The 26,976-nt window shown below is 39.6% G+C and overlaps 1 protein-coding gene across 6 annotated transcripts in view; it reads left to right on the top strand.

The window, feature by feature from the left end:
• NODGS (nodulin/glutamine synthase-like protein) overlaps positions 1–26,976 on the top strand; it is a 99,546-nt gene that overhangs the window by 70,043 nt on the left and 2,527 nt on the right. For all 6 annotated transcript variants that reach the window (XR_016077239.1, XR_016077241.1, XR_016077240.1 and 3 more), the window contains 5 exons: positions 3,328–3,473; positions 4,051–4,239; positions 21,526–21,758; positions 23,063–23,205; positions 26,856–26,944. Coding sequence is in view for 3 of the 6 variants with exons in the window: in XM_088889420.1 (XP_088745546.1) it covers positions 3,328–3,473; positions 4,051–4,239; positions 21,526–21,758; positions 23,063–23,205; positions 26,856–26,918 (774 nt within the window). In the remaining 3 variants the exon portion in view is untranslated. The remainder of the gene's footprint in view (positions 1–3,327; positions 3,474–4,050; positions 4,240–21,525; positions 21,759–23,062; positions 23,206–26,855; positions 26,945–26,976) is intronic.

The following is a 26,976-nucleotide window of genomic DNA, read 5'->3' as shown; positions in this document are numbered from 1 at the left end:
ATCAAGAGCAGGGAGGAACAAGGGAAAACAGGAGGTTTTCCCCGTGGACCCGTGACGAGATCCTATTCCCGGGCCCATAACAGCTGGTAAGGTTGATGTTATACCTGCAAAGTTCGATGGAACTAACTATAGTATGTGGAAGTTCCATTTTGATTTCTTTGTTGAGGGAAAGGGTCTGGAATGTTGTCTAAATGGTACAGTTACTAAGCCAGATGAAGCTGAAGCAAAAGGTTTTTTAGTAATGGAAACTTGACAATGGAAAGTTCCATTGAAACTCATATCGTTGTACCCATGAGAAGAATGAGAACGGCTTTTGACATGTATGCTTATCTAAGAAGGTTTATTACCAGTCTAATATGTCTAGGCAGTACCAAATTGAATAGGGAATCTTTGCATATTGTTAAGGAGCCAAAAATACAGGAATATTATGCCAAATTTTTGGATTTGTGGGATGAATATGAACTAGTACACATTGACCCTTCTGATCCTCCTAAATGTGTTAAGTATATTCAGAAGCACTTTGAGAAACGAAAGGTGAATCAGTTTCTCGTGAGGCTTAGACCTAAATATGATATAATCAAATCTAACATTCTGAGCCAGGGAACCCTTCTAGACTTTTGGTAATATTGCTTCTCATTGTAAAAAGAAAAATATGTACACTTACTGTAATTTTCCAAAATCCTAGGGAGATCAAATTTGGTCATATTTCTTATAGTTGGGAGATTAAATTTTCCAAATTTCTGGGTTCTATCAAATTATTTTCAGAATTTTTTTTATTGAGGGTTCAAATTTCTAGAAAATTTCCAAAATTTGAGGGGCTATTACATTTTAGTTTCAAATAGAAAAGTTTTGAAAAATTTTGGGGACTCAAATTTTCAGAAAATTTCCAAAATTCTGGGGGGTAATCAAAATTCAGTTTCAGGTGCAAATTTTGAAAAAAAATTTGGGGGCTTGAATTTTTCAGAAGTTTTCTAAAATTCTAGGGGCCATCAAATTTCAGTTTAAGAAAAAGAAATTTTAAGAATTTTGGGGGCTTAAATTTTCAGAAATTTTACAAAATTCTGGGGTTTATCAAATTTCAGTTTCATACAGAGAAACTTTGAAAAATCCAGGGATCAAAACTTTCAAAAAAGAATTAGAAATTCAATCACATGTGTAGTCAACACAGAATTTCTTACTATTTTGGGAAACAATGTCAACAAACTCATTGTTTTCCAAAATGGGGGCTATTACCCAAGTACACAGTAGCAAGACACTGACCCAATTCGGATGCTGCTCAACAGAACCATTTTATAAGTTGAGGATGTTGCAAATGTCATGCGTCATGGAGAAGTTGTGACTTATGACCATTTTACTAATAGGATATCTGTCTGTAATGAGAACTGAGTCCTTTTCTTGGTCCATCTATGAGTTGTTTTTAGTTTATTTAGTTTTAACAGGGGATTTACATTTTCTATACCTAAGGTCATGGAGGTGGTTAGGATAACTTAGTTACCTCATGATCCTCCACAGATAGTGATTAGCCATACTCTCAAGCTTAGCAAGAATAAGATTTTCCCTGGAAATGACAATCAATTGGAAGGATTTTTCAAATGCTTGGCCAAGAAGGTTTGTCTAGTTACTGGGATGAATGAAAGTAATTTTACAAAGTTTAAATTGGTGGGGAGGGTTTGTTAGAAGATAGGTTGGAGTCTGTTGGAGATTTGTCATGAATTTTCTAAGTTAGTGCCAAAGGTGGGAGAGGAAGTAGAGGTAGAGGTATGGACAGGTCTAGGTGGCAGTTAAACTTGAAAGGAAAGTTCTGTTTGGGCTGTTGGACAGGTTATTTTCTTGTTCTGATGTTTCTTTGGGTTATTTTCCTTTGTAGATGTTGGTGATCCTGTTTCTCCCAGCATCTTGGGGGACTCTAGCATCATTTGTAGGTGGCAGTTTAGGTTGATAATGAATTGGTCATTGGCTAAGTAAAAGATCCTTACTCCTTTTTGTTTATTTGTTGTGATATTTTTTTGATATTCGCAGGGTAAGTTGTGCCTTTTCTTTTCTTTGCATTCTTTGTACCCTTCCTCTTCACTGATCTTTAGTGAAATTCACCTTTTATTGTTGATCAAACAAAAATTCCTTGATATTTGGGACATGTACAAATTATTTGATTGCCTATAGATATCCACTACAAAATAAGAAAATAAATTAAAATTTGAAAGTTAGTGCCAGTGCTTTATTGGTTGATTCCTTTCTCTTTTTTTTTTTTGATTCCTTTATCACGATACCTTGTTTAGGAGTAATAAGTATTACATTTTTTAGCGGATTTGAGCTTGGTGCATCACAAAGTTCCATTCCAAGTGCCAAGTTGGTGTTGTGTCCAAGTTTTGGCATGGCTAAATTGAAGAATCATCCCGATATCACTAACAAAAATACAAAGATAAAACTGTGCTTGACACAAAATAGACCCATACATTCTACACACCTCTAAGAAGGCTTGCTTGACAGCTTGATCAAATTCTCAAGGGATTTATAGATTATGGGGTCAGCCGCATACCATTTCCTTGAAGCTGGTTTACTAGTTGTCTGTTCAGTTCACAAACTGATGAAGATGTTGATGTATGGTTTAGACTTTAGATTTGAAATGCAAAAAGGTTGGTTTGATTGCAGCACATGACATCATTGTCGACAACTCATTCTCTAACCAAAGAGGAGTGGGATCCAATAACACACAATCAGGTCAAACCAAATTTTGATATTAGCAACTTGGGTATCCACTGACACAATCAACTCTAATATGGGCCTGGGACTCTATTAGATCTGAAGTATTAGCAGTTTTACAAGGGGTGATATTGGGCAGAACCTGTGGCTTGAGGAAGGGGATTCTAAGGTGGTGGTGGATTGGCTAAGGAGTGGAAGTCAGGGATTGCGGCAATATTGAAACACCTCAAGGAAAATGAGGCACCTGTATAGGAAATTGGTAACTAATTATTCATTGATGCAATGATCTAAATGGATTGGCTGATACAATGTCAAAATAAGGGATGAACAGGATTCAACTTTTCTGGGCACAATTGTAAGATCTTGAGTTGAAATTAGGAAGGGTCAGTTAGCTGGAGCTAGCCTATATTTGGGAATTCTTGGTACTTGCTCTTGAATATAGAACATTCTTTTATTACAATAAATGAAGCCTAACTGTCAATAGAACATTCTTTTTTACCCTTGCTGGATTTTGTTTTTCTTTCATCTCCATTTTGTATCATTCTGAAATCAGATGTGATTTATTTATGGTTATTCTCCCTTCTTATTCCAGTTTACAATTTTAAAATGGCTTCTTTTGTATTACAGCTTCATGCAGAATCTGGAAAGGGTCAGTTTGAAATAGCTTTGGGGCATAGAGTTTGTACTGATGCTGCTGACAACCTAATTTTTGCACGTGAAGCTATTAGGGCCGTTGCAAGAAAACATGGGTTACTGGCAACTTTTGTGCCCAAGTAAGAAATTGAGTCCATTAGGTTATACAATATACATATGGCATTTGGTATGATTATAGCTATCTAGATTCGTTATTGGCTTAAAGTAATCTTGTTCTGGAGGGGAAAATAAAACTGATCGCACTGCTCCTAATCACAGATCTATCACTCTGATACCATGTTTTTTGGTAAAAACACAGTAAAGATTCAGAACAGTGAGAGGAGAGAAGAGAGCAGAGACAAAAAGATTTGAAGTCAAAATCTGTCTCTGGCGGCACCAGCCTTTTGGTATTTACATTAGGGCGACCCACTCTAATAATAAAAAGGAGAAAATTACATAGTGCTCCTGCAGCACTAAAATAAAGAAAAACTGACAGATTCAATAGTACTTAATTTCTTAATCTTTTTTATTGGATCATGAGAATATTGCAATAAGTATTATGAACTAAACTCAAAGTAATCTTATATTTTGATGCTTTCAAGGCTTATGTTCAATCTCTTGAGGTATAATCTTAATTTTTGAAACATTCTTGTTACACTGTTACATCTGAAAACATTGGTTTTCAATGCACTACATAATACCTTCTGATTTCCTCAGGTACTCATTAGATGATATTGGCTCCGGATCTCATGTGCACATAAGTCTTTGGGAAAATGGAAAAAATGTTTTTATGGGATCCAAACAATCATCACTACACGGAATGTCTGTGGTTGGAGAGGAGTTTATGGCAGGAGTTTTAAGCCACCTTCCTTCAATTTTAGCATTTACTGCGCCACTCCCAAATAGGTCAATATTTTCTCTTCCATTTTGCTTCTTTTTAATAAAATTGTTTAATATCTGGCATTCAGTCTGTATGAATTGGTGACTATTAAAAACTAAGCATTTTGATTGATTTTCTGAAATTAACGCCATAATTGAATGGAAAAACTGGTTAGCATTGCCAGGCCCTTGCTGAGATGGAGTGGCATCCCAAGGGACTCTAATATATAAAATACTTTTTACAGGAGCATTAACAAGGTTCTCGGTAAAATACACACGATATTAGCACAGCCATGTCATCTTGCAACTTCAATATGCTAATAAACCATTGATCTGTATGCTTAGAAATTTGGGCCCTCTGCATATGAAAGTGGGTACAATTAACAAAACAGTTTGGATGATGACTTTGAAAGTTTAGGAAGGGATGGGGAAACTCATCTTTATTTTGGAGAAGGGTTATTCATATAAAGTATGGAATTCTGGATATGGGGTTGCACTCCTGTGAGTTTTTAATCCAGGATTTTTAGACTTGGGAAAACAATCGGTCAGGATGGTAAAGATACATAGTTCATTTCTTGGTTTGTTTCGACTTTTCAAGAAGTCTACCCCCTGGAATCAAGACTTTTCATGTGGATAGCTATCTACACAGCTGAGAAAAAGTGTTAGGACTAGAGCAGGAATTCCTGAGTCTCAACAAAAATAATAAATATAAGATGAGAAGATCAAGGAAATTAAAGATGGCAGGGAGAATGAAGGAGATTCTGACATTAAAGGGGTTTCAGATGGATGAATTTTCAGAATAGACAAATGAATTATGTGCTGACATAGCATCCTTTTATTCTAGATGGGCTTTCATTTACCCAATTCTGAGTGAGACGGGTAAAGCTATTTTTGCGAGGGACTTTAATATGGTGATTTCTCTTGTGTTCTCTACTGTATTATTTTGTATATATTATGTTATCTGAACAATTTCTTCTCATTCTATAACTTTTTTCTGTTACCAAATTTTTTTGTTACTTTACAAAATGGAAAAGAATAGTGAATATGAGTCCTTAAATCTCTTGGTAAATAACAAGTACCAATTGGTTCAAAGTATGACATAGTGATCTTTTGTTTTTTTTTTTTTTCTCTTTCTTTGATAAGTGAGTAAAAAATTTCATTACTGAGGGAAAGATTTTCCTCAAAAAATTACAAAAAGTACAAAATGAGTGAGGACCGTAGCAAATCAAAACCCACTATGGAAAAGGAAGGATAAAAAGTTGGTGTTGCATAATCGTACCAGTGATGTTTCTGTAAACCAGTATGCATGGATAAAGATACAGGAGCCTGAATCCCAAATATGTCTAGGAATTGAATTGGAAAGATGAAAAAACATGGACCCAAGGGCATGACCAAAATTGATCTTTATCCATTTTTGCAATTTTCTATGGAATTTGAAAAGATGAGAATAGGAAAATTGTTCCTAATAAAATTAATACTTTTGAGAATTTTCAACAGAGAAGATCCTTCTGGTATCTATCACCCCTGTGCCCCTTTTATGCAAAGCAAATGGTGAAAACATTTTTTTACCTAATAATCTTTTTTTATCAATAACAAAAATTTCATTAATTAAATACGAAGGAGGGGAGATAAACTTTCTTAATTCCCCCAGCAGAGGTAAGAGCCCCCAAAGTGAGGAAAAAAAACCCAGAATTACAACTGAGACCAGAATAAAGATTCCCTAGTCACCCCTTGCTTGGCTAACCCATCTGCAAACGAGTTAGCAGATCTTTTCACCCAACTGTACTTTATTTCTATGTCCTTAGCCAACCCCTGATTTTTTTCCTTTCATTGGTGTAGTTCCATAACCCAGCCTTGTCTTCTCTCAGCCACCCTACTACCCACCTCCAGTCCCCTTCAATTACAAGCCTCCTAATATTCATTTCCTTGGACCTTTGAACACCTTCCAAAGCCGCAAAAATCTAAGCCCTGAGAGAGTCACTTGCCCCAATTGGGCCTGAGAACATGGCTGAAACAATCCCATTCTCATCCCTAAACACACCCCCAATGCCTGAATGCCCAGGGTTCTCTCTACTGCTGCCTTCAAAGCTCAACTTTATAAAGCCAATGGGGGAGGGGTCCAAGACACAAAAACCCGTTTTCACCTGGGCAGAGCTAGTAATCTCTTTCCACTTTCTCAGAAAATCGTCCACTGTAAGGTCTGTGAATAAATCCGAGGACTTCAACCACTGTACCACCCTGATGTGAATTAAACCTATCAAACTTTCGGAGTTTCTTTCTTTCTCACAGAATATTCTTGAATTCCTTTCTTTTCACAATGTCCAGCATACAGCAGCTCTTAGGCACGTCCACATGGTCCTACCCCTCTTCAAATGCCACCTGAAGAAAGAAGAAGAAAATATACTTTGCCACATTCAAAGGGGGATTCCACCTACACCCTGTGTCTACTATTTTTTACCTAATAATCTCCTGTAGCTGTGTCTACTATTTTGGAATTCTTCTCTCCATTTGGATGCAAGCAGTCTCCTCTAGGTGACTTGAGAAACTTACTATGCATTTTGTTAGAGTACACAAAACAGGGGTATTTTGGTCATTTGGGTTTATCTATTTGAGAGTGAAAGGTCTGTTTTATTTAAGTTTAAGTTATGTGTCTCATCACTTATGAGGGACAATATGGTCTTTCTTGCAACTATGTTATTGGAGATAAATACAAGTGGGTCGACTAGAGAGATGACTGATTTTCCTCTACTGGCCGAACCCTTCTTCTTCTTCTTCGTCTCCTTCTCTACTGTAACCTAGGACTAAATAAGGTTTTCACATGGTTTCAGAGTGCATGTAACAAGTTAAGATCTGCTCGTCTTGCTCTTTTATTCTGGTTTACCCAGTTTTTTTATCGCCCTCCTCTCTAGGGTTTTGCAGATTTCTCAAGAACCATTGGGAAATTAAGGGAAAGGTTGAAAAGGAGTGGTTGTTTTTCTCTGTAGGAGGCCTTCATGCCTCCGGTTTGTGGTGCAGTGGCTGTTTGTAGTGATTGGTAGGAAGCTCTCTATTCGATGGTATGAAGAGAGCAGGTTTGGGTGAACAGTGTTCAGCTGAGTACAAGTTGGTTCTGCAGAGTGCAGTGTAAGTGTTTGGTTTAATGGCTGAGTGATTTCAGCCCTTGTATTTGGTGTGTGAGTGGTTTTGCAGTGTGCAGTACAGGTGTTTGATTTAATGACTGAGTGATTTCAGCTTTTGTATTTGATGTGTAATGTGTATTTGAAGAAGTTGGTGGTGCTGAAAGTGAGATAAGTTTTGTGGAAGTGTGTGAGGTTGTGCTGAATACTCTACATATAGCAGTGATTTCTTTGTGAGGTAAGGTGAATTAGTTAAGATGGCATTGATTGGACATGGGAATGACAATAAAACAAGCGTTATGATTTCTCTAGATTACCTAAATGTTCAAATGACATCTATTTAGTCGAATGGTGAGAATTATGTGTCGTGGGCAAAATCTGTGGAGGTGTTTTTAAAACCCAAGAAAAAAGTAAAACATGTGAGAGAGGAGAAACCCTCCTCTGATTCTCTAGGGTTTAGTGACTGGGAACAGGAAGATGCAAAAATAATGGCATGGTTGTGGAATAGCATGGAACCAAAAATTAGCGTGAACTTTATGTTCCTAGATACAGCTAGAGAAATCTGGGATCATGCTAAGAAACTGTATTCCGGGCAAGACAATACAACTAGGGTGTATTAGTTGTACCAAGAGTACTTTAATCTGAAACAAGGCAGTCAAAGCTTGGAGGAATACCATGCAAGTCTGAGGAACAACAGCGTGAGCAACTTGATGTGACAAGGTTTCTGGTGGGTTTGAAGGCTGAATATGAGCCTGTCCGAGCACAAATACTGGGGGGGTCTGCTCTTCCCTCACTTGAAGAAGTTTTTGCCCGTCTTAGGAGGACATCTATTGAGTCTATAGAGCATTCTTCTCTCTCAGCCAGATTTGGTTTTGTGGTGACTAGAGGGGGAGGCCGTGGAAATAGAGGTGGTGGTGGTGGTGGTGGATTTCCAGGTAACCGTGGTGGTCCCATGTTTAACCATGCTGGTGACCGAAGTGGAGATCGGGACTCAGGGGGAGGTCGTGGTAAAGGAAGAAGTAATGCCCCTAGGAAGTGTACATACTGTGGATTAGAGGGGCACACGGTAAATTTCTGCTATGATTTACATGGTCCACCCAACACTTGGGCTAACCATGCTGTGACTAAGGGTAGTGGTACAGCTACTGAAAGTCAGCAAACTGACCCGATCCCCTCCACATCTACTGGTGTTTCTGGGAAGGAGATGGTGAGTGTACCCCGTGCAGTAAATGAGCAATTCCTTCAAACATCTTCTCAGCAGAACACAACTACCCTTGCCCATTCAGGTATGGCTTGCTGGGCTTCCAAGCCTTCACACTGGATCATTGAATCTGGAGCCTCGGACCATATGTCTGGGACTCCTAATGTATTTTCTTCTTTTTCTTGGTCCTCCACATCTCAAACAGTTACTCTTGCTAATGGTTCTACATCTCCCATCTGTGGTGTTGGTGATGTTGATCTCTCCTCCTTGTCTTTATCATCTGTTTTATATGTTCCCAAGTTCCCCTTTAACCTTATGTCTGTTAGTAAATTAACCAAGTCACTTAATTGTTCCATAACCTTTTATCCCTCTTCTTGTGTGTTTCAAGATCTAAAGACGGGGATGAAGATTGGTGGAGGGCATGAGGCAGGTGGATTGTATTACCTTGATGGTGGTGACCCTCCAGTAGCTTTTCAGTCGTCTCTTACTCCTCTTCAATGGCACTACAGACTTGGTCATCCTTCTCTCATGGCTCTGAAGTTGCTGGTTCCTTCATTGAGTCATCTTTCATCTTTGGATTGTGAGTCATGTCAGCTTGGGAAACATCATAGAGTCTCTTTTAGTCCAAGAGTTGATAGTCGTGTCTTGAGTCCTTTTTCTTTAGTTCATTATGATGTCTGGCGTCCGATCAAAGTGATGTCTATTAGTGTAAGGGGTATTTCTGTCTTTATACTTATATTAAGGTTGTTGATCTGTAATATTATGTTAGAACCAGTGCTCCTTACTTAAATAAGGGCACATATGTCTTTTCCCTTTATTTTAATAATAAAAGCACATGTCTAGCCGAATGGGAGTTGGGTTTTTTTTACTTCTAGTTCAAACCAAACTTTCTCCTTTTCTCTCTCTCTTTCTTCCACCTTTCTACCTCTCTCTACGTGACTGATCTCAGACAAATAGAACTCCAAGGCAGGCCGAATCATAACATGGTATCAAAGCAACTCGAGTCTGCCTAGATTTCTATTCTCTGCGCACCCAATCTAGGGTTTCTCTTGATTTTCCTGCATTCAACTGGAGATCAGGGAAAGTGCTGAAAAGGAGTGATCGCCCTCTTCCCTTGGAGGTTTCTATGCCTCCAGTCGTGTCTTGTGTGGTCGGTTGCTGTGGTTTCTAAGAAGCCCTCCCCTAATCGATGAAGAGAAGAGGGTCGATCTGTGTGGTGTAGTGGCTGTCTTATGTGGACTGATTTTCTGCTCGTGTGGTTGTTCCTTCAGTGATAAGGTAAGAGATTTCTATGCATGATTTCTGTTATGGATCAAATAGGAAGTATGTATCAGATCATATGTTGGGGTTTCAGACAATAGTGTGCTACGGTTTATGCTGTTTTTGTGTATTTCGAAGGAAGAGTTGTGATCATATAGTGGTGAGATTTCAGGTAATCGTAGGGGTAGGCTTTGTGGTGTAAAGAGTACAATTTTCAGCAACAACAAGTGCTGAAATCAGTGTGACAAGTGTGATCTAGTCGTGTGCAGTGTGCAGAATTCAGTGATAATAGAATTCAGCAAGTGTACAGAATCGGTGATAACAGAATGGGAGATAACAGTGATTGTAAATCTAATGTGATGGTGCCTACAGACTACCTGAATGTTCAGATGACCTCCATTAAACTAAATGGAGAGAATTATGTGCCTTGGGCTAAATCCGTCGAAGTCTTTCTGAAGGCAAAGAAGAAAGTAAAACACATAAGAGAGGAGAAACCCTCCACTGACTCTCACGAGTATGAAGACTGGGAGCAAGAGGATGCTCAAATCATCACATGGTTATGGAATAGTATGGAACCCAGGATTAGTGTAAATTTCATGTTTCTTGACACTACCAAAGATGTGTGGGACAATACGTAATGACAATACAACCAGAGTGTATCAGTTGTTTCAGGAGTACTTCAATATGCAACAGGGTAATCAGAGTCTTGAGGAGTACTATGCCAGTACGAGAAACATACGTAATGAGCTGAATGCCTACCACCCTCTCACTTCTGATGTCAAAATTCAGCAACAACAGAGAGAACAACTTGATGTGACTCGATTTTTGGTGGGACTAAAATCTGAATATGAACCAGTACGGGCTCAGATACTAGGAGGATCAGCTCTCCCTTCTTTAGAAGAGGTATTTGCTCGACTCCGGAGGACTAGGATTTACTGAGAACTCTAATATCTCAGATAGATCTGTCTTTGTTGTGTCGAGAAGCCGTGGTGCTAGAGGTGGAGCTCGGGGAGCTCAATCTGGCCGTGGTGGTAGTAGTGGTCCGGTGTATGGCCGAAGTGGCAATGGTGGGCCTACTTATAATCGTGGTGGTGGTCGTACTGGGGGCAGAGATTCAGGGGGAGCCCGTGGTAGAGGGCATGGCTCAGGCCCGAGGAGGTGCACTCATTGTGGTATGGATGGACATACCATTAACTATTGTTATGATCTACATGGTCCACCCTCAACCTAGGCCAATCATATTGTGACTAGTGACACCAGTTCCAGCTTTAGATAGGAGAGTCGTTCATCTGATCAGATACCTCCTACATTCACAGATGGTCCCGTGAAGGAGATGGTGAGTGTTCCCCGTGATGAATATGAGAGGTTTATCCAATCCACATCATAGCAGAACATGGCTACTTTTGCTCACTCAGGTATGGCTTGTTTGGCATCCACACCCAATCCCTGGATCATTGACTCTGGAGCCTCCGATCACATGACTGGAACTCTAGGTGTGTTTTCTTCCCTATCTCATTGCTCAACATCACAATCTGTCACCCTTTCTAATGGTTCCACATCCTCAATTTGTGGTGTTGGTAATGTTGACCTAGACCCTATATCCCTATCCTCAGTTTTGTATGTTCCTAAATTGCCTTTTAATCTTATGTCTGTTAGTAAGCTGACCAAATCACTTAATTGCTATATTACTTTTTATCCTTCTATGTGTGTTTTTCAGGATCTCAAGACAGGGATGAAGATTGGTGGAGGGCATGAAGCTGGTGGACTGTATTACCTTGACGGTGGTGGAAAAACTTCAATAGCTCTCCAGTCATCCCTTTCTCCTCTCCAGTGGCACTGTCGATTTGGTCATCTGTCGCTGAAAGTTTTGAAATCATTGGTTTCGTCTTTGAGTCAACTTTCTATTTTGGATTGTGAGTTGTGTCAGTTTGGGAAACACTATCGTGTTCCCTTTAGTTCTAGGGTTGATAACCTTGTGTCGAGTCCTTTTTCTTTGATTCACTCCGATGTTTGGGGTCCTTATAAAGTGATGTCATATAATGGGTATAGATATTTTGTCATTTTTGTAGATGATTTTTCAAGGATGACATGGCTCTATCTAATGAAAGAAAGAAGTGAATTGTTTACCATTTTTCAGAAATTTTATGCTGAGATTCGTAATCAGTTTGGTATTCACATTAAAGTTTTCTAGTCTAATAACGGCCATGAATATTTATCCTCATCATTTCAAGATTACCTGGACCAACATGGCATTATACATCAGACCTCATGTACCTACACCCCACAACAAAATGGGGTGGCTGAGAGAGAATCGCCATCTCTTGGAAATAGCATGATCCCTCATGCATCACATGAATGTTCCCAAACCCTTTTGGAGTGATGCGGTGCTTACCTCTTGCTTTCTGATTAATCGGATGCCCACGTCCATCCTTGATGGTCATTCTCCGTTTACGATCCTGTTTCCCACCTTGTCTCCGTTTCCTCTTACTCCTAGGGTATTTGGGTGTGTCTGCTTCGTCCATAATCTGGGTCTCGGGAATGATAAGTTCGATACCCGTTCTCTCAAGTGCATCTTCCTTGGCTATTCTTGGACCTAGAAAGGGTATAAGTGTTACCATCCTAGTTCTCGACGGTCCTTTGTGTGTGCTGATGTCACCTTCTTTGATTCTACTCCGTTCTTTTTGGGGTCCGGTGATACTTCTTCCTCCTCGTCACCTCCTCTTCCACTCCCCGATGCCGACCATCTTCCCCTTGTTCCAGCCATGACCAAATCCTTGCCTCCAGTGCCACCACTTGTTGAACGCCCACCTATCCGTCAAGTGTATACACATCGCCCACGCACACTAGCTACTACTCCTCCGGCTACATCACCGTTGACAGATCCAGCTCCAGACCCGAACCCAGCATCTGATCTTGATCTTCCCATTGCCTTGCGGAAAGGTAAACGCACTTGCACCCTTCCTCCTATTTCTAATTATGTTTCACTTGCTCACCTTTCCGCCTCCCATCGCCAGTTTGTCACCTTGTTATCATCAGTTGTTGTCCCTAAGGATGTCCAAGAAGCCCTTGCCTCTCCAGGGTGGTGTCGTGCGATGAAGAAGAACTTTCAACCCTTCATCATAATCATACTTGGGACCTCACCGTTCTTCCTCCTGGGAAGCAAGCTGTTGGTTGTAAATGGGTTTATACAGTTAAGTATCTGTCTGATGGTAGTATTGAACGCCTAAAAGCGCGATTGGTTGCAATAGGGTACTCGCAAACCTATGGTATTGACTACACAGAGACCTTCTCACCAGTTGCTAAGATAGGGTCAGTTCGTGTTGTGATCTCTCTTGTAGCTATGTATGATTGGCCGCTATATCAGCTTGATATCAAGAATGCCTTTTTGCATGGTGACTTACTCAAGGAGGTCTACATGGAGCAACCTCCAGGGTTTGTTGCTCAGGGGGAGGATGGTAAGGTGTGCAGACTTAGGAAGGCTATATATGGGCTTAAACAGTTTCCTCGAGCATGGTTTGATAGGTTCAGTGAGGTGGTAAAGAAGTTTGGTATGAAACAGTGCCAAGTTGATCATTTAGTATTTAGTCATGACTCTCCGGGAGGAAAAATATTGTTGGTGGTGTATGTAGATGATATTGTTATTACCGGGAATGATAACATGGGTATTGACAGGCTGAAGACTTATCTATAGGATCATTTTCAGACAAAGGATCTTGGTAAACTGAAATATTTCTTGGGGAGAGGTAGCGAGATCTAAGTATGGTATTAATCTGTGCCAGAGGAAATATGTGCTTGATTTGCTGGAAGAAACAGGCTTGTTGGGTGCTAAACCAACTGAAACACCTATGAACACAAATACCATGCTAAGCAGTGATATGGGTGAAGTGTTTGAAGACCCTGGCAGATACCGACGACTTGTAGGTAAACTGAACTACCTAACCATTAGTAGGCCAGACATCTCATTTGCGGTTAGTGTGGTAAGTTAGTTCATGCAGAAACCTCTGATTCCTCATTGGAATGCAGTTATGAGAATTGTGAGGTATTTAAAAGGGGCTCCGGGTCACAGTTTGATATACAAAAGTGGCGGAAACTTGAAATAGAAGGGTATTCTGATGCTGACTGGGCCGATTCTATGTCTGATAGGCGGTCTACCACAGGCTATTGCACTTTCCTAGGGGGTAACCTGGTGACATAGAAAAGTAAGAAGCAGACAGTAGTGGCAAGAAGTGCAGAAGCAAAATATAGGGAGCCTTCCTATGGCGCATACTGCTTGTGAATTAGTGTGGCTAAGGAGCCTTCTACAGGAAGTAGGGTACAACATCAATACTCCAATGAAACTCTATTGTGACAATCAGGTTGCAGTTCATATTTCTTCTAATCCGGTGTTTCATGAAAGAACCAAGCATATTGAGGTTGGCTGTCACTTTGTGAGGGAGAAGGTGCTGAATGGAGAGCTAGACACTGCATACGTTAATACAGGAAACCAGTGGGCAGACTTATTTACAAAAGGGTTGAGTCGGGGAAGAGTGGACTACATATGTAACAAGCTGGGATTATATGATATATACTCACCAGCTTTAGGGGGAGTGTTAGCGTAAGGGGTATTTTTGTCTTTATACTTATATTAAGGTTGTTGATCTATAATATTATGTTAGAACCAGTGCTCCTTACTTAAATAAGGGCACATATGTCTTTTCCATTTATTTTAATAAAAAAAGCACATGTCTGGCCGAATGGGAGTTAAGTTTTTTGACTTCTAGTTCGAACCAGACTTTCTCCTTTTCTCTCTCTCTCTTTCTTCCACCTTTCTACATTTCTCTACGTGACTGATCTCAGACAAATAGAACTCCAACGCAGACCGAATCATAACAATGTCATACAATGGCTATAAGTATTTTGTAATTTTTGTTGATGAATTTTCAAGGATGACATGGATTTATCTTATGAAATATCACAGTGAATTGTTCTCTATTTTTCAAAAATTTTATGCTGAAATACGTACCCAATTTGGTGTTCATATTAAAATTCTTCGCTTTGATAATGCCAAAGAGTACACCTCAATACCATTTCAGCAATACTTAGAGCACCATGGGATAATTCATCAAACTTCTTGTGCCTACACCCCACAATAGAACGGTGCAGCTGAACGGAAAAATCGACATCTCTTTGAAACTGCTCAGTCTTTGATGCTTAATATGAATGTCCCTAAGCATTTTTTGAGTGATGTTGTCCTCACATCCTGTTTTCTCATCAATCGGATGCCCATGTCCATCCTTGGAAGTCAACTCCCCTTCTCGGTGTTGTTTCCCACCTTGTCTCTGTTTCCTCTCACCCCAGGAGTCTTTGGATGTGTTTGTTTTGTTCAAAACATGGGACCTGGTTTAGACAAGTTAGATGCGCGCGCTACTAAGTGTATCTTCCTTGGCTACTCAAGGACTCGGAAAGGGTATAAGTGCTATAACCCTAACTCCCATAAGTCATTTGTGTGCTCCAATGTCACCTTCTTTGAATTAGTTCCTTTTTTCTCGGATACTGTGGTTTCTTTTCCTTCCCCCGTAGTTCCTCTTCCCATCCTTGTTGCGGATCCCCTTCCCGTGGTTCCCATTACAGTTGCAAATTCACCTCCCATGCCAGTTACTACTGAGAGGCCACCAATCAAATAAGTGTATACTCACAGAAAAGCACCGGCCCCTCCTCCAATTCAGCCCTCATCGACAGATCCTGTCATTGCTTCTTCTCCCTTAGACCTTGATCTTCCTATTGCCCTGTGGAAAGGTAAACGCACTTGTACTTCTCATCCTATTTCACACTATGTTTCAGCTGCTCACCTTTTTGCTTCTCATCGCAACTTTATATCATTGCTATCATCTGTTTCCATTCCCAAGACTGTCCAGGAAGCCCTTACCTCCCCAAGGTGGCGGCAAGTCATGGAAGAGGAACTCTCTGCTCTACAACACAATCACACGTGGGAACTCACTGTTCTTCCTCCTGGTAAGCATGTTGTTGGGTGTAAGTGGGTCTACACAGTGAAGTATCTTCCAGATGGCAGTGTGGAGCGATTGAAGGCCAGGTTAGTGGCCAAGGGCTATTCTCAGTTGTATGTTGTGGACTATATGGAGACATTTTCTCTTGTGGCTAAAATTGGTTTAGTTCGGGTGTTGATTTCATTAGCTGCTATGTATGATTGGCCTCTTGTGCAACTTGACATCAAAAATGCTTTCCTACATGGTGATCTCATTGAGGAAGTGTATATGGAGCAACCGCCAGGTTGCTCAGGGGGAGGATGGTAAAGTTTGTAGACTCAAAAAGGCAATTTATGGACTGAAACAATCTCCACGCGCATGGTTTGGCAAGTTCAGTGAAGTAGTGAAAGACTTTGGGATGAAATAGTGTCAAGTAGACCATTTTGTGTTCAGCCATGACTCAAAAGATGGGAAAATCTTGCTAGTGGTGTATGTGGATGATATTGTCATAACTGGGAGTGACAGTAACGGGATTGACAGGTTGAAGAAATTTCTACAGGACCACTTCAATACGTAAGATTTGGGTAAGCTAAAGTACTTCCCGGGAATAGAAGTTGCAAGGTCAAGGCATGGAATTAACTTATGTTAAAGGAAATATGTTCTTGACCTACTTGAAGAAACAGGACTGTTAGGTGCTAAACCAGCAGAGACTCCTATGGAACTTAATGTCAAGTTGAGTGTTGATGCAGGTGAAGAGTTTGATGATCCTGGAAGATACAAGAGGTTGGTGGGAAAGTTGAATTATCTGACTATTTGAAAGAATGGTAGGATCCATCTAATGGACGCCATAAAGGTTGCGGAAGGGTGGGCGAATTTCAAAAATTTCCTACCTTCTCCCAACTGGGAATCATATTCCCTAAATTTAGAATACAATATTCAAGGATCTACTTGAACCCTAATCAAACCAGATCTGTACCAAAAGATAAATGGGAGGATTATACCTGATCCGGAGAAGCAGTATCTCCCAAAGTTGGTGTTCACGCCCAAAGAATGCTCCAAGATCTGTCCCTGCTGAAGATGACACAGCTGTGGATGGAACAGAACCAGCAGGGTGCGTCCTACACACTAGATCCTTCACAAGAATCCCCTGGATGTACTAAACACTGAATTCTTCCAGTCTTTCTTGCAAGACTGATGTCAAGAACTGGTTTCTTGACTTTCTTTTCTGCAAAGATCGAATCTTGCAATATTGCAGATGGCGGCGGCAGGAGGAGATCTCCAGAAAACGAAAAAGGCTGAACTGTTTTTCTTTTCTGGAGAGTATGAGATCTAATCTCAAATCGCAGGAACTCTTCTTGCGATCTTGCTTGGTTCGAAATCTGATATTTCTTCCTCTTAGTTGGTTCGAAATCTCCTCCTTTCTTCTTGATTAAGAAATCTCCTCCTTAGGAGTTATCCCAATCCAAATCAGTATTTGGATAGGGGATGATCTTAATCCCTTTCCCAGATAGAGTTAGCTTACTCCTGATCTTATCAGGAGGTTACCAGATTCAAATCTGATTTGAATTTGGTCTCTAAGAGTGGATAGAGCTAAGAGCCCAATCCTTTTACTAACTTCAATCTAAAATTCGCCCCCAGGATGGGTGATCATATCAGCCCACCTCGAAATGGGCTTTTGGCCCATTAAGTGTTCAGTGTTTAATTAGCTTCCAATCTGCTGCCCAGTTGGGCTTCTTTGTATGGCGTGGGACCCAAGCATTGATCTACACACCAGCCACATGGGTTCGGCCTGGCCTTTAATACAAGGCCCAGCCGAATTCACTGAAAAACTCAATGAACCCCTTGAGTCCATCGTATGGACCCTATGGGCCCAACACTTACATTAAGTGGTCCCTGGGCCAAGCCATCTTATAAAAACCCAGGGACTGTGGGCAGGTGCAAGATTAGCCCATCAGATATTATCCTAAATGGTCTTACACTTAACCTCTCAGCCCTTAATGATCAAGCACTGCCCGACAAGAGAGGACCTCTCCCTCGGCTGCAAGGAACAGTGCCGCACTCTCCTCTCACATGGATCCCGGGAATTAAAACCATTTGCAAACATTTTGAAACCGTACATATATATGTAAATATATTAATTTTGCAAAACAAAATTCCAACGATTGAAATCAACTGCCGGCAGTTTGGTTTCCATCAGAGAGAGTGCATTCCCGATCATTACCCTTTGTCCGACAAAGTGGCTGATTTTGTCACTATGACCACCCACTCAGATGAATTCTCAAACTGCCCCAACATACCCAGGTTTTGATCCCCACTAAGGATCTCACTGATTGGCATATCAAAGGCAGCCTGATCCAGCACCTAGTGAAGTGTCATAATCGAGTCTAGGGGTCAGGTGTAACTTTCCAGTTTTGCCCATCTATCTCCAAGGTCCAGGGCAAGACTGGAAATCTGGTCTGGTTCAAGGATTCAAGTAATCCCATACTGCATGTGCCTCGGGTCTTACCCTGATGGCTGAGACAGACCATCCCAACACTTGGTGGCACACCAGCATCAGCCTTGGCAGGATAAATCTCCCCAGACTTATCCAACGGCTGTGAACATTTAAAACTAACATGAGTCTCTACAAATGTCCAGTTTTAGGGTTTTACACAGAATTAAACCAAACAACATGAATCAAACATGCACTTTATTTATTTCCACTAAATAACAAAAGTACATCAAATTAGATTGAAGCTAAGGGCATACATAAACTGTCTAACACTATTACCCGACCAGATATATCATTTGCTGTGAGTATGGTGAGTCAGTTTATGCAACATCCTCGGATTCCTCATTGGAAAGCAGTTCTAAGGATTGTTAGGTACCTGAAGGGTGCTCCAGGTTGTGGTTTGCTATACCAAAGTGGAGGGACTCTTGAAATAGTAGGGTACACAAATGCTGATTGGGCTGGTTTTATATCAAACAAGAGATCAACTACAGGGTATTGTACCTTCCTTGGTGGCAATCTTGTAACTTGGAAGAGCAAGAAACAAATAGTGGTGGCAAGGAGTAGTGCAGAAGCTGAGTACAGAGCTATGGCTCATACCATGTGAACTAGTATGGTTGAAGAACTTGCTACAAGAGATGGGGTTCTCGATTGACAAACCCATGAGACTATACTGTGATAACCAAGCTGCTGTTCACATCTCTTCCAACCCAGTCTTCCATGAGAGAACCAAGCATATTGAGGTCGATTGTCACTTTGTAAGAGAGAAAGTGATAAGTGGAGTGATAACCACATCTCATGTGAGCTCAGGAAATCAGTGGGCAGATCTCTTTACAATGGGATTGTCTCGGGGCAAAGTAGATTATATTTGTGACAAGCTGGGACTATATGACATATACTCTCCAGCTTGAGGGGGAGTGTTAGAATACACAAAAGGGGTATTTTGGTCATTTGGGTTTATCTATTTGAGAGTGAAAGGTCTGTTTTATTTAAGTTTAAGTTATGTGTCCCATCACTTATGAGGGACAATATGGTCTTTCTTGTAACTATGTTATTGGAGATAAATACAAGTAGGTCGACTAGAGAGGACTGATTTTCCTCTACTGGCCGAACCCTTCTTCTTCTCCTCTTCTTCTTCTTCTTCTTCTCCTTCTTCTCTATTGTAACCGAGGACTAAATAAGGTTTTCACACATTTCTTTCTTCTCCCCCTCAAGAAAGAGAAAACTTGCCTATTCCAACAATATAAAAAAAATAAAAAACTGTATAAATTAATGTAAACATGTTTGAAAAGTAGAGGAAGATAGGAAGAAGAGAAAAAGAGAAGAACAAAGGGAGTTGGAGAGAAAAATAGATTTGGGGGTTTATGGGTTCCTCACTCACGTTTATACTCAGGAACTCATAAAAGAGAAATTACAGCAAAGCCCCTAACCTGTAGTCATGTGACATCTTAAAAAAACAAGACAAAAGAATAGCCCAATTAGGTAAGCCCAATAAGAATACAAAAGATAAGTAAAAACAGGCCCACTATCTGTCAACACTCCCCCTCAAGTTGGGATTCTTGGGAATAGATGTCCATCAAGTTGGAAAAATGTTGACATTTCAAGGAAAATTTTCCAAATATCATCAGTATTAGGGAACATTCTCAAAACCTTTTTATCATTGTCTATCTGGTGTGGACAAATTACATGCAACACTTCCAAGTGTACAACAATAAGCACAAGAAATATCAAATTGAAAACAACAAACCAAGTCGGATTTTCAAGGATTTCAGACCTGAACCTGAAGTAGAACTCCTCCTGGAACAGTTCTGCTACAATAATAACGGCAACAAGCTGGCATCCCATGCAGACACGTAGTCAAGAGGGATTGGAAGGTGCCAAAATGGGTTGACTCCTCAAAACCCAAACTCTCAATACTTGAAAACCCTAGCTGGGGCTGAGCTACAACTCAAACGACAGATAGAGAGAGAGAGAGAGAACCAAAATGAGCCCTACAGAAACAACCCCCTTCTCTTTTATAAGACTCAATGGCTTGTTAGAGAAGCCAATTAAAATATTTACGAATGAGCCCCTAGAATGTTTCCCTTTCTCAAAACAACTCCTTGAGAACAAAGCTAACTTCAAACAAACCCCCAAAAGATAAATTTTGTTACAAAGACCTAGGAGACCAAAACTTAACAGATGTGCACCCAACTGCCCCTGACCAGAATCTGAATTATAAAATGACAAAACCCTTGGACCCAAACTGTCAACAAAGCTACCCAAAAACAACAATTTGGGGTCCTACTACAAAAAACATTCAAAACAGAATACATTCACTTTTTTTTTCTTTTTTTCTTTCTTTCTTTTTTTTTTTTTTGGCCTCATCATTGTCTTAATGCTTAGGTTGTGATTTAAAAGGTGCACCTCATCCCTTTCAAAAGGTGTGTGCCTTACGCCTCAGCCCAGGTGTGCGCCTTTTGAAAATTTGACGCTTTTTTGCTTTTTTCGTGTCTAGCGGCTGGGCCGGGGGCTCCGCCCCCAGACCCCCGTGCCACGCCCCTCAAGGCAAGCCCAAACAAGTCCACATTAGGTCTTAAATTCTTAGTTCTCACACAAAAATAACGATTTTATAGTTTTAATTGCTTTTTAAGAAGATATTTTATTAGGATGAATGAATGAACAACATTACCAAATAGGGGATTCTCAAAGCTTTGGTTTTCGCTCGCTCACCGAAGCTTCGAGAACCCCCTATTTGATAATTTTGTTCATTCATTTCTTGTAATTTCTTAAGTGAGAAGGTTTGGTTTCTATAACTTTCTGTGCCACATCAGCCAAGGTGGCCAGTTGTCAGCCACTTGTTGATTCTTACACTGTTCTTGTAATTTGTCTTGGTAACTTGGGTTGGTCATGGGACTGGGCTGACTCTGTTTTGATTCAAGATGGATTAAACTGGGTCTGTGGCAGTTGGCATTGTCTATGCTTTTACACATGAAATATAAATGTCTTAAGAGCGCTACAAGAACTAATAGAAGGCCTAAAGCAAAAGTGAAATGGGTACCACAACTGCTAATGTTCTAGCAGATGGATTGACAAAGCAAGGGGCATCAAGGGATCAACTGTTTCGTTCAATTAATTTGCATGTGGAATTTAATATTTTAAGACCTTCTAAGATGAGTTTAGTGAGATAGCAATGTGAGGATATAGAAAGAAAGACTATGGAGGTGCTCACTACTCACTCTTGTCTTTAATCTTTATGACTATTATCTTTTATCTTCCATGTGCAACTGATTTATTGTTCTGCAGCTACGATCGAATTCAACCAGATACTTGGAGTGGAGCATATCTTTGCTGGGGAAAAGAAAATAGGGAAGCTCCACTGAGGACTGCATGCCCACCCGGAGTATCAGATGGACTTGTAAGCAATTTTGAGATTAAATCCTTTGATGGGTGTGCAAATCCACACTTGGGCTTGGCTTCTATAGTTGCTGCTGGGATTGATGGCCTCCGTAGACATCTTCGCTTACCTGAACCTGTTGGTATGATTTTTGACAATATATTATTCAATTCCCCATTTATATTGATATAAGATGGCCATCTCAGCCTCCAAACAATTTTCAAAGTTCTCATGGTTAACTATAGACATTCACTTTGAAGTTGACTTAACAAGTTCATTCAACAACATTATTTTCTTCTTTACAAGTACTTGGTGAGCATACCTAGATAATCTAAGACTTATGTCCTTTTGGTACCTAGAAGTTATAAAACCTGGATACATGATAGTCATGTCATGTTTCTAAGACTCAGACCAGACCGGATAGTTGGACTGTGAAAACCAGGAACCAGCAACCATTCTGTTTTTTCTTTTTTTACCACCAACTGGAAAACAGAATTTTATTACAGAAAAAACATAGCAGTACAACAAAGAGGTTGCAGCTTTACGTTACAAATATATTGTGAACATAGCCCCTGCCATTTTGGTTTGTTTTAGAACACTAGTTTTTCAAATTTCTGAAAAACTGGCTGACTCATCAGAAACCCGTGAAAGCTGTTGAAACTGTCTAGGTTTCAACAACCCATCCAGTTTTCAATGACCCACCAGGGTCACTGATTTATCACAAGCCATAGAATAATGATAACAAGATTTGAGCATGTGATCTCTTCCCCATGTAAAATAATACACTGTTGATCCATCATGCTATTTACATTTGATTTTGTCTCCTTAATATCTATATTAATAAAACATATATATATATATATGAAAGACTTGAACCCTGGTCACTTGTATTGAACCAAGAAAAAAACTAACAACAAATTGTAATATGTTATAATATGCATAATAGTTTATACTTTATATATGATGTCATGAGTCATTGCATTGACTCAGCGGTTGGACTGTCTGACCTGTGATCTGGTAGCCTTTTTAGTTTTATACATTGGTATTTAGAAACTTTTATATGATTGAAGTGTATATTGAGATTATATTCATTTAACAAGCCAGGACAGAGATGACAAAAAACTCAAAAAGTTCCCTTTCCTGTGCATTCTTCATGTTGAATGAAGAAGTATGAACCAAAAACTATTATTTTATACAGTTCAAGATTCTAGTTATGATTCCCTGTTGAAGCTTTTTATGTACTGGGGAAAGCCATATATGAAGTCTTGCAAGTGATGCCAAACCATGTGGGCTCTCCATATAATCTTTATAGAGATTTTAATGGTTATTTTTCAGAATGGGTCATTGTTGCTTCATTCAACTTAACATGATCCTTTTACTACTAAGAGGATATTTAAGAAACCAATACTCAACCTGATACTTTGGCAATACTATTCTATTGGACAGAAACAAATCCTTCTAGTCTTTCTGAAAGTATTGAAAGACTGCCAAAAGAACTTTCTGAATCTGTAGAAGCTCTTGAGAAAGATGAGGTTATGAAGAATTTAATTGGTGAAAATCTTCTGAAAGCTGTAATTGGTGTCCGTAAGGTAAGTTATATTCCAGATGCTTTCTACATGTTTGTCAATGAATGAAGCAAAAAGTATTGATGCATTGAAGCAAAAACGTAACATCTTAGTTATGGCAAATTAATAAGAGAGCCTATTTATGAATTATGATACCCACTCAAGCTAATTGACCCATTTTAGTTGTGAGAGTAGCAAGATACATGACGTGATTTGATTTCTCTGAAGCCTGAGAACATCATGCAAACTCTTTATATTGATATAAAAACATGCTCAATGAACCCTAAGTTTCTTACAGGAGGCATGGGCATACCAATTTTTCTTTTTCTTTTGTCTTTGGTTGGTAACTTGATTGTATTGTAACTAGATAAAAAGCATACAAAAGATGGCAATGAAGCAATAAACAGTGATTGCATAAAAGAATTCACATGGACGTAGAACAACATAATCAAAGAACAAAATAGAATGCCATGAAATCAACCACTTCCCTCTCCACCCTTGGAAACAAAACACACTGCCCCCTCCCTACCAACCCAAAACATCACAAGAGGTTGACCCTTACACATCCCCGCTACTTCTTAAAATAGACTCAGCAATAAATCAATTCACTTCTATTATTTTACATAATACTTACATCAATCTTTCTCCCCTACCATCCTTAGAGGTTTTCCATCTAGTTGGTGGAGCTGCTCATTCCTTGTCAATTATTTTTTTTTGGAAAAGGTAAAGTAATATTTATTGAGAAGGAATTACTCACAGGAGGCTGAGATCAGACCCAGAACAGGCTGACTGATCTAATCAGCAATTACACAATCAATCAAGAGATAGAAAATAATACATCTGACACATTACAGTTTCTAAAATCTGCAGCCACAGACAACCAAGAAATCAGCTTGCCCACTGACTTCTGAATTAAATCTTCCAGACTTAGAAACTTGTTACTGAAAACCCGTCTATTCCTCTCAGTCCAGATGCACCAAATTACAGCAATTGGAATCATCTTCCAGATAGTCTTCTTTTTCTTGCTCAGACCCATAATCTGCCAGCAACACAACAGCTCTTTTACTGACCTCGGCATCACCTAACAAACCTTCAAAGAGTCGAGGAAATGGTTCCACAACTGAGCAGAAAACGGGCAGTGGATGCACAAATGATCAGTGGATTCAGCACTGCTCCCACATAAACTGCAAGTCAAGTCCGAAACCTGAATTCCCCTTCTCACAAGGTTCTCCTTAGAAAGACATTTATTAAGAGCCATAATCCAAACTATGAAGCTGGCTTTAGTCGGGCTGTTGGGATTCCACACTTGCCGAAGTGGGAAATCAGGAGCACCCCTCCTACCAAGAATAGCAGCCAAAGATTTAACAGAAAACATCCCATCGGAATTCCACTTCCAATGCCACTTATCCTCCGAACTATAATCCAACTCTTGGCTTTGAAGACAGGTCAAGAGATTCACAACCTCTGCCACCTCCCAATCAAAATGATTCCTAGAGTCCAAAGAACTGAACCACCAGAAATACTATAACACTCTGCAACTGAGGCCTCTTGATCTGAAGCACACTGGAAGAGGAGTGGGAAGGACTCAGCAAGAGGATCATCTGAGCACCAAGGGTCCTTCCAAAATTTGGTCCTGTTACCATTACCAACCCTAATTGAGACCCCGTAGCCAGAGCTGAAAATTCTTCATTATCCCTTTCCACAGAGAGCTACCCCAGATGGGGGGAGGGTCCCTAGTTCTCCAAATGCCCCAACTCACACCATATTTGCTGGCAATGAGAGATCTCCACCAAGCATCAGTTTCTACAGCAAATCTCCAAATCCATTTACAGAGGAGAGCAGAATTAAAAGAATTCAGCTTCCTAATACCTAACCCCCTTCAATTTTGGGAAGACAGACTTTCTCCCAACTCACCAAGTGCACTTTTATCTCCTCCTCCCAGCCTCTCCAATGAAAACTCCTTTGAAGCTTTCCAATCTGATTTGCAACCTTCTTAGGAATATGGAATATTTCACTATTGAAATTTGAACTGTTCTCATTCATATCCCATTTGAACAAGTTCGAAGCTTCCTCAGAGATGTTAGCACCTACTTCAACTATCTAATCCTTTCCGCCCTTTGGTTCCAGGCGATTTCCTCAGAGATATTCTCATTCATTGCTTCCTTTCTTCCAGCATTCTAAAATATTCAATTTCCCTTGCATCACCTTGTTGGTAATAGTGGACATGGGTAAAAATTAGTGGAATGGGTCTTATGCAAGGCTATATTTAATACCCCTGTCAGTAATAGTCTCCTCATTCTTCTAAATTGACACAGGACAGCCTCCCTGCCTACCACCCTTATTTTCCATTGGAGGCCTATAAAATGCTTTGTTCATTCATCTGCATTATTTTTTCCTTCATGGACTATACTTGATCTCTACTGATGAACTATGTGGCAAACTAATGCAACCAACTTTTATATCCATGTTCAATGCTCATGACTACAAAGAAACCAAAAATCACCACTTCCAAATTTTAACCCTTTTTTCCCGAGGATTATAATTTTGATGAAATTTTCAAAATTGTGAGGTTTTGTTCTTGTTTCAGGAGTGACCAGAACAAAATATATGAAAATAAAAGTTCCTACATTTTTGGTCTATAATGTACATAATATACACAGACATTTTGAGAAAGGAAAAGAAGTAAACTCATATGCTCTCCAAAGCACTTTGGATCACAGTGATCCTCACTCCAAATGAAAAAGTGCCTCTTCCACTCTGCAAGACTTCTATCTCTTTCAGTCACCAATCTTAGGATTGCTCAGAGAACTGTCTAATGCCCAGAGAAAACCAAGATATGAACAAGTAAAAGAACCCATAGAAAACCCCAAATGGTGATGAGAAAGGAAAAGAACCCACAAAACCCCTTGATCTTTGAGTGGTTAAAGAAATTTCATTTTTTTCTGACGAGAAATAGTGAACATTGACTTATAGGGAAAATCATCTTTTGAAGGAATCTCTCTTCTCACACAAGAAATTATTCAATGGTAAAATCATAAATTTAAAATATTAACTGAATAAAAATATATTGTCCAGCTTTTTCTATTATTTTACTGCCTACCATGATTTCTTGTGGGGGGTAAAATGGAATCATATTTCCGAATATGCATAAAAAGAAAGGAAATGAACATTTAGAAAATATGAGAATGTCATAACTCTATAGTAATTTGTGCCCTTTTTGTATATTCATTCACATTGATTAGTGAATTACAACCTTGACCACAATTTGAACAAGAGTAGATCACTGGTGAAGATCACATGATTCAATAAAACTATTTCCTAACCATTTTATGCACAAAATTTGTGTTAAGAAAACACAATGGTAACTATGCACTATTAAAATAAAATACAATTAGAAATTTAGTCAAAGAGGATTGAGGACTATGACATGCAAATGACACTGGATTCTGAATATGCTGAAAAGGCACCCCTGGATCATGAAATCATTACATCTTCATTGCATGATAAACAAAACTCTCCATGTCAGTAAAACCATCTAATAATTTATCATTGTGCAAGTGTGCAACAATTAAAATAAAAGGCAATATAATAGAGAACTTTTTATTTAAAAAACTAGGTCTTTTGACCAATCAAATGTGTGATATGATGCTTGACATGATGCTTTATTTTTTCAGGCAGAGATTGACTACTATTCCAAGAATAAGGATGCTTTCAAGCAACTTATACATCAATACTAGTGAGCTAAGATTATTCAAATGGGTTGGTAAGAACAAGTTTCCATAATTCAATATTTGC

Source organism: Nelumbo nucifera, chromosome 6 (genome assembly GCF_055504915.1).
Source record: "Nelumbo nucifera cultivar China Antique chromosome 6, China Antique-T2T, whole genome shotgun sequence".
In the NCBI taxonomy this organism is placed as follows: Eukaryota; Viridiplantae; Streptophyta; class Magnoliopsida; order Proteales; family Nelumbonaceae; genus Nelumbo; species Nelumbo nucifera.
Note: the sequence above shows the minus strand (reverse complement) of the source record. Positions and strands in the feature narration are given on the sequence as shown.